Source organism: Schistocerca cancellata, chromosome 1 (genome assembly GCF_023864275.1).
Source record: "Schistocerca cancellata isolate TAMUIC-IGC-003103 chromosome 1, iqSchCanc2.1, whole genome shotgun sequence".
NCBI classification, from domain to species: domain Eukaryota; kingdom Metazoa; phylum Arthropoda; class Insecta; order Orthoptera; family Acrididae; genus Schistocerca; species Schistocerca cancellata.
Genome location: NC_064626.1, coordinates 1,117,745,176 through 1,117,761,622, shown reverse-complemented (window position 1 = coordinate 1,117,761,622; position 16,447 = coordinate 1,117,745,176). Strand labels below are relative to the sequence as shown.

The 16,447-nt window shown below is 37.3% G+C and overlaps 1 protein-coding gene across 6 annotated transcripts in view; it reads left to right on the top strand.

Annotated features, from left to right (window-relative positions):
- Positions 1–16,447, top strand: part of LOC126092230 (protein transport protein Sec23A) — a 98,793-nt gene that overhangs the window by 50,992 nt on the left and 31,354 nt on the right. For all 6 annotated transcript variants that reach the window (XM_049907765.1, XM_049907749.1, XM_049907742.1 and 3 more), the window contains 8 exons: positions 5,267–5,409; positions 6,698–6,849; positions 8,263–8,369; positions 10,025–10,178; positions 10,307–10,458; positions 10,542–10,716; positions 15,226–15,381; positions 15,464–15,529. In XM_049907765.1, coding sequence (XP_049763722.1) covers positions 5,267–5,409; positions 6,698–6,849; positions 8,263–8,369; positions 10,025–10,178; positions 10,307–10,458; positions 10,542–10,716; positions 15,226–15,381; positions 15,464–15,529 — 1,105 coding nt within the window. The remainder of the gene's footprint in view (positions 1–5,266; positions 5,410–6,697; positions 6,850–8,262; positions 8,370–10,024; positions 10,179–10,306; positions 10,459–10,541; positions 10,717–15,225; positions 15,382–15,463; positions 15,530–16,447) is intronic.

Below are 16,447 nucleotides of genomic sequence, written 5' to 3'. Positions count from 1 at the left end.
GAAGAAAACCGAGTACATGACATCAAACAGACATGAAATGGGAACCATCACGATTAATGGTGAAGATCTGACTTGTGTGTGTAATTTTAAGTACCTTGGTTCCATGACCTCTGTTAACAGCCGACTCATCGAAAAGGTCTACACCAGAACTCAAGCAGCCTGAATGAAGTGGTGAACAACAACCGGAGTCACTTGCGGCTGCAGGATGAAAGATAATTTAAAATAAAAAATCTTTTGCACTGTCATCCGACCAGTCGCCTTGTATGGTTGTGAGTGCTGGCCAACTACAGTTGAGACAGACCACCACCTAAGTGTAATGGAAACGAAGATGCTTAGGTGGACAGCGGGCCTCACTAAGTTAGATCACATTTCTAATGAAAGCATTATGAAACAGTTTGGTGCACCAATCCAAGACAAGATGCTTGAGAGTCGTCTTTGGTGGTTTGGGCATGTTTTATGGGGATGACTCTATTGCCAAGGTAGGTTACACACTTGAAGTAGTCGGCAGTAGACCCAAAGGATGACCTAAGCAACATTGGGCTGATACAATTCATAAAGATCTTAAATGCATGAACATCCACCCAGATGCAGCCCGTGATAGAGCGAAATGGAGACAACGGACCCAAGTAGCGAACCACGCAGGCACATGGGGCAAACGCTGAAGGAAAAGAAGAAGAAGAAGAAGAAGAAGGAGAATTGTCTCATTATTTATGAAAGCGAAATGTTATTTACGCCATATTTGTTTGTCAATCTCTTGTACAACTTACCACTTTTATGATGTTTTTGGTTCTGAAAAAACAGTAACATAATCATTTTGGAAAGACTTTATTGAAAGACTTCACGGAAACATCTCCAAATATACATACGGTTCACATATGTCTAATAATGTCTGTAGATGTCTTCAAGAAAAACCTGCTGAACAAAGAATGACACCGCACTTCACTCCTGAAAAAATAACATCCAAGATGATGATCATTTGTAAGGAGTGTTGTCATAATAGCAATGACAATCCTTAGGAACAATGGCTTTAAGTTGTTGTAAATGATCTCATATGGTTTTCTTGATTTTCAGTCCTCCTTTGTACAATTTCGGGAGGCAAACTCTTCCAGAAGTTTTTCTCGTACATCTTGCTATTTCTTGCCACATTTCATTGAAACTGAACTTGTAGTAAACAATGCTGTTTGGATGGTACTGTATCGCTGTCAGGTCCATAACTGTTGGCTCATTCTTTGCAGCTCCTCCAGCACTAATTTGAGTCATACAGTCACAAACTTTTCTCTGCATAGTTAGTGAAAAATGAGTAATCTAGATAATAAATTTAGTTAAGTCATGGCTTTCTTCTCTCCTCTTTTGATACCAAGGCATATTGACTAGGAAGTGTAACTCGATGGAAGTGGGAACTGAGCCACATTTCATCTGAGTATGACCTTTCTCCAGAAATTTTTGCGTGATCAGTAATCCTGAATCAGTTACTAATCATAAAAGAGTGTTTTATAATATCACATTTCTATTGTGATATGAGCAGCCATCAAAATACAAAATGACTGGTACAGGTTTATCCTTAACTGTTTTGGACAGTGTGTACATGATACATGAGACAAAACGGGATGCAGCCGATTCACATTGTGTTTCATCAAATCAGTAACACAATGCATCATGCCGTTCTAAATTATACATTGTAAAGTTATGGACAGCCAATTTTGTTGTGTAATAAGTGCTTGCCTATAAAAGTGGCGCTACTTTCACGGCTTGTAAGTCCATGATGAAGAGAGTGCAGAGCTTCCGCTGGGCATATTTCTTATCTAGATTTCTGCAACCTTGCCTGCTCTTTCTGTTTTATGTACTACTTCCACATGTCTTCACTCAAGTTTACGAGCCTGTAACTACAACTCAAATCACACTGGTCTTTCTTGGGGGAAAATAAGCTAAAGTAATCCTCTTCGAAAATCAAGTTAAAGCTGACTCGACTTAATGGTGAAACCTGTTCCTTACTACACTTCTCGGTGTTAAGTTCATACAGCTGTTGTTTACTTTGTGCGATAGGCTCAAGATACAGTTTGGAGGAGGAGTTCTTGCAGTAATGTGATGGCAGTTTCGCAAGACAGTCCAGGAATTCTTTTACGAAGTTTTTCCTCATCTTTCTTCTTTGTTTTATTTTGGAAAATGACGATTCTGAATCAGGGTTCATCCCATGTGTGGAATTATCCAGCCAATATCTCACTGTCCATTCTTTAATGCCAAGAGTATTGGGAAGCAAGTTTTTTTTACATGCTTGGTGTTTTCCCGTATCATTTCACAGGTAATAAACTAGTGTGCTTTTTCTCCTGGATTCGCCTGTGATCTTCCATCTTCCATGGATGTTTGTTTGGAGTTATGTCCACAAGATTCATTACATAAATATTTCTGTGATCCCATAACATCGTTTCCCAGAAAGTGTTAAAAATTGCCTGCTTGTCACCTGTGCAGAAATTTGATGACACTTCCTTTAAACGGATTTCTGACACATCTTGAAAGTACACATCAGACCTAATTTTCTTGCTTCTCTTGGACTATTATGAGTAATTTTGCCACTATGACTTCTTTTATATCCAATATACACTTGTCCAAACATTCTCAGAGTTTTGTTGGTGTTTTTCTTCCAATCTTCAGGGCAGGCTTTGTATTTCTGTTTCCTGTCACTGCTTAGGTCACCACAAAATTCTTGCCCTCCACTTTCAACATCCTTGCTTCTAATAAGTTATCTGAATTGCCTGGTAAAAAATCAGCTGTCGTGTAGCAATAAATGTGAAGAAGCATTGTCATCTCCACTAGCAAGTGTGACTGTTGTATCAGTTTGAGCATTCTTGGATGCAGTCAGTAAAGCTTCTAAACAAGAAGTGCTTGTCACTCAACTTAGAAGACCAAGTTAAATTTCAAATTGTAATGCTAATGATGATTACAATATCATTAATAACCCAAATAGTCACAATAAAAATTACCTGCATCATTATATGTCCCAGGAAAAGTGACTGGCAACCCCCACACACAAAATTAATTATTCTTCTGTGCATGCAACTTCACTGTTACTACTATTCTTACTTGTTGTTAGTTCTGGATTTACATGAGAACCTATGAGCAAGTAGGTATTCAAATCGAAGCATTTGAGATGTGGTGCTACAGATGAATGTTATAAATTAGGTGGACTGATAAAGTAATGAATGAGGAGGTTCTTTGTAGAATCGGCGAGGAAAGGAATATATGTTAAGACATCAGGGCATAACTTCTGTTGTACTAGAGGGAGTTGTAGAAGGTAAAAACTGTAGAGGAAGACAGAGATTGGACTACATCCAGAACATAATTGAGGACATAGGTTGTAAGTACTACTCTGATATTAAGAGGTTGTCACAGGAGAGGAATTTATGACTCAAGTAAAATACCAGCACCAGGCAGATGGCCCATGAGTGTGAGGTAAGTGTGGAGCACTCTTCTTGATAATTGCCACTGTCCATATCAGGCCTTATTACCTACGAATTTGTCTTTGTGGTGATGGGTTTGTTGTTGGTTAGCCTCACAGGCTACCACAATGCTAGGAGTTCTGTGATCTGTCTTACTCGCAGATGAGGCTATCTTATAGAGGGGTGATCATATACCATCCACACAATGCCCCCTTGGGGGCTACAGAGTATCCCCGAGGTGTGATGGCAGTGAATCAACAACACTGGTTCAGCCTCACTGTGTGGGTGGGGATTATTGTGACCGGATCGTGGGACCATTCAGTCTTCTACAATGCTTCACAGGTGAGGCATTTCCTGTGAGTGATCCTGCTGGCATTTGTGCTTTTGGTAGGTATTCCATGATGATGCTCCAGCTCACTTCCACATTTTCATCCAGGAGTACCTTGACGACATCTACCCCAGCCTAAATTGGATGAGGTGGTCCAGTCACATGGCCTCCCTGGTCATTGGACCCCAACCCTTTAGATTTCTACCTGTATAAAAGATGTCATGTATGTGGAGGCCATGCCAGATGTACAGACACTGGAACAATGCATTCATGCTGCCTCTGATGCTATTTGGTTGCAGGATGGCACATTTGAATCTTTGCTCCAGTTGCTGCTGATTTGTTTTTGCTCATTCTTAGAGACCCACTTCGGGCATCTTGTCTAACAGTGGTCTCATCACAACATGTTATTTTTACTGGTTTGTACTGTATAGACATGAATTAATAAATACCTTTTTGTATATACATCAAGAATATGTGGCTATATGTCCATATGACCTCCTTTGCTCCTTATCGTTTCCTGAAGTTTGTTCCATATAACTTAACTCTTGGACATGATTCACAAATATTTAAAGTAGTTGTAAATATGAAGTTAGAATTAATAGTCTTGAATTATTACATAAGTAACATGCAATACATGTCCAGGAGTTGTATAAGAAACTAAAAGTAGATGCTCTTTGGGTAATGTAATATATGTATAATAAGCAGCCGCGCGCGCGCATGTGTGTGTGGGTGCGCGCATGTGCGTGTGTGCATGCGTTTTGTGTGTGTGTGTGTGCGCGCGCATGAGTATATGAACCTCTGATAAAAAAGTGACAGCTTAATGTGTAGTTAAATCTCTTTGCTATTATGTATCTTGTATGCTACAAATCAGCTTGTTGCATCTGAATATTTTTTCAAGGGAGATTCATGGAAATTGCAAGGCATCTTTAAGGTGTTAAATGGTGATGGTGACAAACTCCCCCCCCCCCCTCCCTCCCCCCCAAGTCCCTTAAAGAAAATGGTGGCTGCCTTTGCTGTTCTGAGATTTTGTTGTTCTACACACACACACACACACACACACACACACACACACACACACACGTGCACATTCACTCACTCACTCACGTTTCAAGGTGAGGTAAGTGCTGATCACTCTTAAAATCATTATTTCATTCCATCAGAATTTTTGCAATACCTCAAGATCGGGCAGGAAATAGTCATTTCAGTCTATAAATAATAGTAATTTCATTTTTTGTAGATTTTATATTTAATTCTTGCCAGCTGTGTGTTTTTTCTATTGCCTTATTTTTCCATTTGGATGAATACTGTGTATCTTTGTTAATTATAAATTGAGTGTTCCATTTCTTATCAACTCTTTTGCACATAAGATGCATTTATTTGATGCTTTGAAAGGCATTTAATGAGAAATAAATCTTTGTCATGGAACAGTTTTACATTGCAAGTTTCTTGTATTTAATTTTTTTTGTTTCCTGATACTCTGATAATGTGAAATGTGCCATTACAGAGGCCACATGGTAATGGGAGACTCATTCAACTCGTCACTTTTTAAGCAAACATTTCAAAGAGTTTTTGCAAAAGATCAGAAAGGTGAATTTAAAATGGCATTCAATGGTACCCTGGAAATCAAAACTTCTCGTGAACTGAAAGGTGAGCTTTGAACTGTTTTTTTAAGTGATTCCTACAAATGTACTGCATTTTTATTTTGATTGGTTAAGTCATGGTGCTTTGTGATACTGTGAGAAAGAATTCATAGAATCATAACAACATTTCCCAGCTGGAATGGCATTAGGAACTGTATTTGCTCGCCTTTCTGTATTATGTTCTTGAGTTTCCAACTACAACTGTTGTAGATAATGTCCCTCTGTCTCTATTTACAATGCCATCATTGTTCCTAATTTCAGTAGCCTCACTTATTATGCTCTCACAAATCCAGTGGTTCAGCACAGCAGTTTAATCCATTCAAAATACAATGCATGCTGGATAGAAACAATCTTGTACATCCAATCATTGCTTGGACTTGCTAGGTATGTTTACCTTGGGCAGAAGGATAAACCAGGGCAAAAGTAAATATGAATCAATGATCAGTGACTGTAGCTTTCTCCATGACATTAACATTCACCAAAATGACAAAAGACCTTGTTGCCCATTATGTCCTGACCTACCTTGATACAAAAGGTGTTCGACTGTTCTTTGGTCAGCAAGTTTCTTTGCATAGCTCACCCACAGAAAAAATCTGGCCATGGTTTGCCGAGATTCTGGCTCACCACCACTCGTCAGCCATAATGATTGATGGACTATAGTTGAAGCAGCTCTGTCACTTGAGCTCAGGTTGACTCAATACCCAGCTGGGTTAAAGCCAGTGTTGCTGTCAGAGATGAAAACTCTTTGTAATAAATTGCACAGCCAATATAATCCTAAATGACCTACAAGCGTAGTCATGCATTTTTTCCTACTGTACACTATTACTAAAATTTCATTATTTGTTATCCTTCATGGTATTGCAATTTTAGTGGCCAGTAGTGTATTTGGCAGAGAAAACAAAGTTGGTATGGGTATGCCTGTATCTGGCAGTATGCTTTTGAAAGACAAAGTTGGTGGATTTTAGAGCTTTATGGTGTCTCATTAGCTGAATGTCTCTTTTTGAAAATTTTATTTGCCATGTGAGGCAAATTTTATGGTGAAACCATTGTGTGAATCCCATGGGCAAGCCTTAATTTCATAAACAACCAAGGTACTTTGGTTTTGGCCACCCTTCATAAAGTGTTTCTGTATTTCAAAAGTAGGACAACTAAAGACTTTTGATAAGGTGCAAAAGAGGTTGTGAAAAGAAAAAGTAGACTGGGAAAAAGTCTTTCCTCATACCATATTTTTATGTTCCATATAGGAATTAACAGTATCATAGTTTTATAATTTCTATTTTTATTGTTTTCTGCAGTTTCTGGAGCCATTGGACCATGTGTGTCTTTGAACATGAAAAGTCCTAGTGTATCGGACACTGAGATTGGATTGGGTGGTACTTGTCAGTGGAAATTTTGTACATTCAATCCAAATACCGCTGTTGCACTGTTCTATGAAGTAGTCAATCAGGTACATGTCATTATTTTATCATTGTTGCATGGAAGTGATTTAGTAATTTTGAAATTCTGTAAAGTTTGGAAGGTAGGAGACGAGATACTGGCAGAAGTAAAGCTGTGAGACCGGGCGTGAGTCGTGCTTTGGTAGCTCAGATGGTAGAGCACTTGCCCGCGAAAGGCAAAGGTCCCGAGTTCGAGTCTCGGTCGGGCACACAGTTTTAATCTGCCAGGAAGTTTCAATTTTGAAAAAAACAATTGTTCTTTGCATGTTATGATAATTTTCAATTTTTATGCATAATATTTGAGCCATTTTGCTGAATTTCATAATCTCTAATTACTGTTAAGTTTTGTCAACTAATGCTTTACACTAAATGAATGAGGCATACACTTTTATGGGTTTTAATTAGAGAACAATTCTATGTATATAAATGCTTATTAAACATTTAATTGTTTAGTTAAAATCTATTTTTAACTCATCTTGTTAAGCCAGTTTTTACCTTAAGTGGTTCGCAGTTTGACACGCATTGTTGAACTTGTACACCTCTCTTTCAACCAAATGTCTTAACTAATTTGTAAGAGTCACCTCTACTGGTACATTAGATTCATTTTGAATTTTCTGCATCTCGTCTCTCTGGATGACTAGCTTGATGATTTTAGTGTCCATGAACTCTTTATCCGGTGGAATATTTCACATGACAGTCTGACGATCAACGGCCATTTCTATGAAATATCCAAAAAAAGTTTGATTAGAAACCACTTACCTTTTTTCACTTTGTGCCAGACATCAATGAGACATGCTGTTGTGTTTAGGCCACATGCCTAATATAGTGTGTAAAAAATGTTCTGTTACAAATAATTTCAAATAAAATAATATTTCTGTCAAATAATGGAAACTCCAGGTAGGAATATCAGCAGTGTAGGAAAAGACAGATTGTTACATACCCTTAAAGAAGACACGCTAAGTTTTAGACAGGCACCATGAAAAGACATTTACATATAGCTTTCAGCTGCAACCTTCATGAGTAAAAGAGGGACATACACCATTCATACACACAAGCAAGCATATCTCATGCACACATGACCGCAACCTTCAGCATCTTGGGCCGGAATGCAACTGTGTTACACTGACTTCTCTATTATGACTGAATGTTAAGCCTGAAATTGGGTTATGTTCATTGTCATTACTGGTGGCAGTAACAGAAGAAACTATTGCACCACACTGTCTCCAAAGATAGACTAGTAGTCAATTTTACATCACCCTTTATAATTTTGAAATTGGTGTTTCAGTAGTAAAAACTTTGCTAATGTCATGGTGTGACAGCTGTTTGGTTTATTTAATATATTTTTAAATCATGTCTAACTGCATAGCAATTTACAACTTTTTTTTTTCCCTCTCTCTCTTTCTCAATAATGCAATCATTTCCAGCATGCAGCCCCCATTCCTCAGGGAGGCAGAGGATGTATACAGATGATAACTCAGTACCAACATTCAAGTGGACAGCGAAGGATTAGAGTGACGACAATAGCCAGGAAGTAATATTTCATTGTATTTATTTATTTTTATTGATGTTACCAAGTGAGCATATATCTCTGCTCCTGGAAGATTGTCATTGTCTTTGTGTTACATATTGCACATTCATCTTCTTGCCCTGCTGTGCTATTTCATCATTAGCTAATGACAGAGCTTCCCCTTAAAATTTTCTTAATGTCATTTATTGTAGCAGATACATTAAAATTTTGTTTCTGTATGGATCCGTAGCATCTAAATGCATAATTAAAGAAAACATGGGCCATAGTAGGCTGTAATGTAAACAGCCTTTACTTAAATCGTGCAATTAACTAATTCTGACCATAAATCATTTTCAAATGCGTGTGGTTTTATTATTTATATTATTTACATTGCAATTATCAAATTATTTTACTTTTACATGTACAAAGTAGATGTCATATTCCATCATTATATTGGAAAAGGGGCCATATCACAAGTGTTAGAATGTCACTGCTCATATTGGTCTGTGCTTAGAACACAGTCACCAATATGACCTGTGAGATTGTAAAATAATTTGATAATTACAGCATATACTATGTAATATCACCCATGTGCTTCAAATGACTTCTTGTTGAAATTAGCTAATCACATGATTTAAGTAAATATCATTTACATGGACAATGTTTCTTCTTTTTTTTTTAGCAAATACATGCTATATTATTTGAATTAGATCTTGTTGAGCTAGATGATTACTGTTACCAGTTCCACTACACACTTTTAAAAAGCATACCCATCATATTCTGTTACTTCTTATCAACTTCAGTGAAGCTGCATACCACTTACCTTTGTACCTGTTTATACCAGAATTGTTTGTTGCCACACAGTTTGTGTATCAGCTTTGCTCTAGAATTTCTCCACATGTCTGTCTAATCAATATTTCTAATTTTGAGGAAGTACACAGTACACATCCCATTATTAAACTCCCTTTTAAAAGTAAAATTGGGTTAAAAACCAATACTCAAACCTGCACTGTTTTATTTTGCAGAAAAAAATCTTACACCACCTGAACTATCAGCATACTTCACATTAAGAGTCAAATCATCAGTGTTGCCTGTTCTTTTCTACATTCAAAACTCTGCAGAGGTTCTCCTGTAATCTTGCTGCACTTGCATGCCAGGGTGAATGGACAAGGCGTTTTCTCTGCTACAGAGTGGGAGATTACAGAACAACCTTGTCCCCTTTTCTCTAGCGGAGTCCTTTCCTGTTGAGCACTTTAATTTCAGTAGACAGTCCAATGTCCACTTCTTTGTGGAAACTTAGAAGAAAATATTTCATACAGTGTGTGAGCCAAGTCAATGGTGTTGATTATGATTAGATTTGTCAAGAATGATTTCTGGCACACACCTCTGAATATGTTTGAGATATGTTTCCTTATTTCTTTTTCCATTCTGATAATCTTTTTATTTTGTGTTCGTCATACTATTTTATTACTGTCTGTATTATTACCTTGAATGGGAGGTGTGCATGTTCTAAACTCCTGTTATCTGGACATAATGTTTCATAAAGTGTCTTCCCCCCCCCTGGTGATCACTTGTCCATTTATCATTGATGAGCATATCACAATAGTATTCATGTTTTAGTTTTATATGGTGGGTTTTCTGTAACCATTATGAGTAATAAAGGTATATTATTTTTTAAGCTGGGCAGATGCTACAGCCAATTTGCACCACATAAGTGCTGGATTTGATCAGGAAGCAGCAGCAGTTTTGATGGCAAGAATGGTAGTTTTCAGAGCAGAGACTGATGATGGCCCTGATATGCTGCGCTGGATAGACCGGATGCTCATTAGATTAGTAAGTTATTTAACTCTTTAACATGTCAACATTGTCAACAATACACAATAATTATGATCTGAAAATGAGTTTTAAAATATAAATTAAAAATCTTTGGCTTATGTTACTGATGTTTGCTTCCATTGCAGTGCCAGAAATTTGGAGAATATGCAAAAGACGATCCAAATAGTTTCCGACTTTCTGAAAATTTTACTCTTTACCCACAATTTATGTTTCACTTAAGACGTTCACATTTCCTTCAAGTTTTCAACAATAGTCCTGATGAAACTACATTTTACAGGTAAAATATCTCAAAGCACCGTGAAATACGTAAATGTTCCAATTGAAAAGATTATTACTCTTATTTTTTTTGTCTTTCGACAGGCATATGCTAATGAGAGAAGATTTAACGCAATCCCTTATCATGATACAACCTATTCTGTACAGCTATAGCTTTAATGGGCCTCCAGAGCCAGTGCTTCTAGATACAAGCAGTATACAGCCAGACAGAATCCTGCTGATGGACACATTTTTTCAGATACTGATCTTCCATGGGGAGGTAAGAACCTATGCTGATCACACTAGCTGAATGAATTTAATTTTTACTGTTGTCTCTTGTCACAAAAAAATAGTAATAAAAGGATTTAACTTTCACAAGTTTCTGGAGCCAGGGGCTCCTTCTTCTGGCAGAAGAGTTGAAGGGGAAGGAAGAGGGATGAAGGAAAAGGACTGGAGAGGTTTAGCGAAAGGGGTACAGTTTATGAAAGTTACCCAGAACCCCGAATTTGGGGAGACTTACCAGATAGGATGACATGATTTCATTTTTATATTTGCCTGAACCATTTACTTAGTAAACAGTGACACTATTGGTATTTTATGAAATTGTGTCACAGAATTGTTGGCCAATAGTTATTCAGGAAGGATCTTATGCTTCCAAAAACCAGAGTAGTGTATGTGCCTGTGTCCGTGTGCTAGCCAGCAATTCTCATAATTTTCAAGTTAGTGATTTTAAATTACTGGAGGCTTAAAAATTGGTTGTTTGCAGGACATCAACTTATTTGATGTCATCCAACTTTTCTACTTTTTAAATCACAGACTTATCATTACACAGGAAGTAGGAATAATAACTTCTTCAGTCACAGTTTTCTCTTCCCCCACCCCCCCACACTGCATTGCAGAACCTGTGGGTCCGTCATCAGGTTCAAAACAATTTAATGTATTACCTTATTTACCCAGTCATACGATGAGATTTCCTCCCAAATTCGTCATTCGAAAAATACAGGATCATCTTTTATTCATAGATTAAACCATTGCTGCTGAGATCAACAGAAGTATAAGTTTGTAATTTTGCATGTATTTATGTACCTTCACAACTGCACATACATGTTTATTTACTGCATGTTGTACAATAGAACACTAGACTATTACACTAAATGATAAATAATATGGCATTTCTGTATTTTTACTCTAACTTTAAATTGGTTTATTGTTGTATGTACATATAGGTTATTCCTATGTTTATTCATTTTTCATTTCACTTTTTTCGCCACATATCAATGTCGGAAACCTATTTAAATTTCCTGTTCAGAATCATTTTTTCTACGCAGTTTTTTGCATTATATGATAGTTGCAATTTGCGTGTGCTGCAAATTGCATAGCATTGTTTCTGTGTGCAGTAGCTTCTTCAAGCATATTAATTTTTCTAGGGACATCATTTTGCTCCTCCTCTTCTTCTTCCTTGGTTTTTCCTGATCATATTCTGTGTTGTGGATTTCTATTAAATATGTTGCTAAAGTAAAAGTGGAGTGAGTTGGTAAAAAGTCATCACTTCAAATGTAGTCATCCGCACTACATGAAATGTTCCACATTTTCATTAATTCAGCAATCACTGCTGCATTTTCTTGTACTTCAGTGGCCACTGAGCTTTGATGGCTACAGAATTCTTGTTCTTGACCTCCAAACCCCACTTTGTATGAGCACTTGGTATCAGTTTCAGGCTTTATTTCCCTTTCTGCCAAGTCAATCCAAATTACTGCTTCCAGGACAACTACTGACATTGCAAGAATAAATGCACTTTTAGCTTCTTCAACACTAAGAATAAGAGTGTGCATCAGTAATCACCTGTAATTAGACTTGAATTTGTGAAGAATAACCCCTTGGTTCATGGATTATATGAGACTGGTTGAACCTGTTGGGAACCAAGCCAGTTTCACATTTGATAACTTGACCTTCTTGTGGCAGGTTGCTTTGTCTAGGAAAAGGAGAACTTGGTGATTTTCATTCTTCCATAAGACCACTCACCATCCACACCTTTTTACTGCTGCACGGTGTTAATGGAAGCCTATTGACATCTATGTTTTTGAAACAACACGGTTTTGCAACATTTCAAATCACCAGTGGCTTCTCCACTTCATCTAATATGTTTTCGCACAACAGTACAGTGGGCGTTTCCTTCGGCATTTTTCTGCCAGTGTCGAAATGCTAGAAATTTTGAAGGCAATGCATGACAGAACAGTCGTGTTTCATCGACACTGAACATGTCTTTCGAGTCATAATTTGCTATTAGGTTGTACAGTATTGTTTTCCATTTGTTGCTATACTTCCCTGCACATCTTTTGCTTCCACACACTTCATTCCACACAATACAGTGCCTAGCTTGAGAGTGCCCAGCCATCCTGTGGATGCCTTAAACTCTGTATTTCCAAGCTCTTTAGTGAATTTCAGAGCCTCACACAGCTGCATGGGTCCAGACAAAGATAAGTTTTTTCCAGAATGAGATTTTCACTCTGCAGCGGAGTGTGCGCTGATATGAAACTTCCTGGCAGATTAAAACTGTGTGCCCGACCGAGACTCGAACTCGGGACCTTTGCCTTTCGCACTTTCCCGCGAAAGGCAAAGGTCCCGAGTTCGAGTCTCGGTCGGGCACACAGTTTTAATCTGCCAGGAAGTTTCATATAAGTTTTTTTCCCTCGCACACTTTAAGAACCATTCCCACACTACCTCATTAATTTCTTCATTTCCTGTCTTCTTCACATTTCTTTTCATTTGTCTGTTTCCTTTCATCCATTCATCCTGTATCTTAACCTTGTTTCTTAAAGCATCATAAACTTTTGTTTTACCCCGCTTGAAACGCAACACTATTTTATGCACAGAGAGTTTGTCTTTCTAACTCGCCATGATGACCTTAATCTTTTAGTGACTTACTTTTCGTTTGACATCATGTTACCACTTATTGCTACTAGTCAACTGAAAACGGCAGAAAATAATGCAAGGAGTGCATTTCTTTGGAATGCTTGACCTTGCTGGGTAAAGCAATTGTTTAAAGGAACCGTGCAGATGGCAGCAGAGTGTTTGTAAGTGTGAAACAATGTTCCAACATGCACCTGTATGCAACAGTAATAATTGTAAATGAGAAACGCTGACAGATTGCTCACAAACAAAACATTTCCTTCGATGCACCGACATTGCGTACAACTTGTTCATTGCTGCACAGAGGGGTGTAGTTTTATGCCTGCACCCACAGTGCAGTGCTGTGCCAAACCTCTTTTCTTGGTTTTGTGCCACTTAACAGCATTGCCAGACTGTACAGACTTTGTGCTAAAAGTAGTGACCCTCTAGAGTCATCAATAACTGATGTATATTGTAATACAGTAGTACTGTATAAACTATTTTCCACATTATACAGTGAATTATTAATTAAGTCTTAAAATTTGCATTCTGCTTCCACATTAGGCACATTGCATTTTTTTACAAAAATTTTGCGTATAAAAGTGTGTTGAACGTATTGAGACTGAAATAATTGTACAATTTGGGTAGATTTCCGAATTAGTTCCACTTTGATCAAGTTTTACTGTATTATCAAAATGTAGATAAGCAATATAAGGAAGTTTAGAATAGGTATAATATTAACTATTTAGGCAGATATTTTTTGAATTAAACAGTTTGTAATTTTGCTTAGCCAAAACATATTAAAAATAATTTTTTCTCGTGGAGCTTCCTCAATAAAAGGGGTCGTCTTATAATAATAATAATAATAATAATAATAATAATAATCTTAAATTTGGGTAAATACCACATTTAGTTTGTGCTTGAGTGAGGTGATGAGAAATGTGTGTTCCTGTTGTGAGAAGGTAGTATGCAAGGTCTTGTAATTCACGAATACTGTGACGGAAAATATGATGAGAAACAATGGCAAATTTACAGAAAATCCAGGAGGAACATTCTAATTTCAGGTGATGTTAATTTATCCGTTCTGTAATTACACATCATATCGCTCAAGGGATACACTTGTTTGCACATTTCAAAACATTTCACAGGTGCAGTTTAATATGAGCCGACCCAAGATGTTTATTGTGTAGTGTCGTGTATCTGAAATTTAAATAAAATGACATATGTAAAGAAATAAATTTAAAATATGTGTTTAAAATTACCAAAATAACTGTAGCTAGTGAAACCTGTCTGTTCATTTAACATGAATTCAGGCTTTGTGATTTTGTGGCTGTATACTTCCAGTTGTTCTAAAAGGCCTAGGGTCTTACCATTGGCTTCACTGTGTAGTACTACCACCAGATTGTTTTTTATTCTGTTGATTACATGTTTAGTTTCCAGCATGTGCTGTCTAATACCTGATTTTCTGATTTTTCAAAGTGGTTAAGTCCGAATGTATTCACGTGTTCTTGCAAACAAATTTTGAGAGAGAGAGAGAGAGAGAGAGAGAGGTAAGAAGCAGAAAAAACTGCTCAGCTTAACAAAGAAGAAAAGAAAATTGATCACTGTGTCCCTGATAAGTACGCAACAGTCTGTGCAGTTCACCATGGGCTTTTATTTTAAAATGTGGTCTATACTGCAAGTTTTACATAATTTTGCATACTCTTCCATACCAAACTGCTGCTATAAAGAAGCATGGAAACAGATGTTAGCAAACAGCATTGTATTACGTTTTGGCACTGTACCTTTACCTCAATATGCGTGCAAAATCTGATCATGAAACTTTGCAAATATAAATTCAAAGTTTTCTTCAAGGGAGTAAAAATTCTTTGTAACTATGATGAAACTACCTTGTTTTCAGACAATTGCACAATGGCGGGCTCAGCGCTACCAAGACATGCCGGAATATGAAAATTTCCGACAACTCCTGCAGGCACCTGTTGATGATGCTCAAGAGATATTACAGACACGTTTCCCAATGCCTCGGTACATTGATACAGAGCAGGGTGGATCACAGGTAAATAGGATGAAACTTGAACACTATTATAGCTTTCAAAACTGTGTTACTCTTTTACTACCAAAAAAATTGTATTTTCCAGGCAAGATTTCTTCTATCAAAAGTAAATCCCTCGCAGACCCACAACAACATGTATGCATATGGTGGGGTAAGTTATCAAAGTTTTGTGTGTTGTTTTCTAGTTATACAGCAGTTTAAAACTTATTACATTCATTTGATTTTCTTTAATCTGTAACGGCCATAACACAAAATCCGTTCTGTCTCAAACAATAGTATTATTTGTACTAAGCACAGTATGTAATTGGAATGTACTGGCTATACAGTGTGGGCAAATATGGTGTGATCGTATTTGTTCCCTTTTGTTTTTAAGAATTACTCCAGCTAAACAATGTAGGAGAACATGCAGGGATGTTATTGTCATTTGCATGTAGACCCTGCTGGACCACATACCCCTTTTGTGATTCGTCTTATGATCTTCTGTCCATGGACTATTTTTATTTGTAAATTCTATTTTTTTTCTAGCCCCTTCACAACCTAAATCTCTGGCTGTACTAAGCAACAGTTTACCTTTTGACTGAAAATGTTCATATCTGTAACTTACATTGTTTTTATATGGGCTTCCTCCAGGCAATTTTTAAGTTTCCAGAATGAGGAGACGAGATGCTGGCAGAATAGAAGCTGTGAGGGTAGGTCGTGAGTCATACTGGGGTAGCTCAGTTGGTAGAACACTTGCCAGCAAAAGGCAAAGGTCCCAAGTTTGAGTCTTGTTCCAGCACACAGTTTTATTCTGCCAGGAGGTTTCAGTTTTTAACTTGTTTGACCTACTGTATACTCTTTAATTTTCTGACGTATATCGTGATATTTTTGTGTAATCAATGTTGGGAGTCTCTGACTTCATCCATAAAATTTTAGTCTCCATTTTCTGCTGGTAGGTTAGACAATGTGATGGGATGTCAGATGGATTGAAGTTCTGCTCACATGTAGAGCTCAATATTTGACAGTGGGTAGTGTCTTAATGTTTTGTATGTAGACATGCACCTTTAGGTGTAGATGCCCATGTTCTACC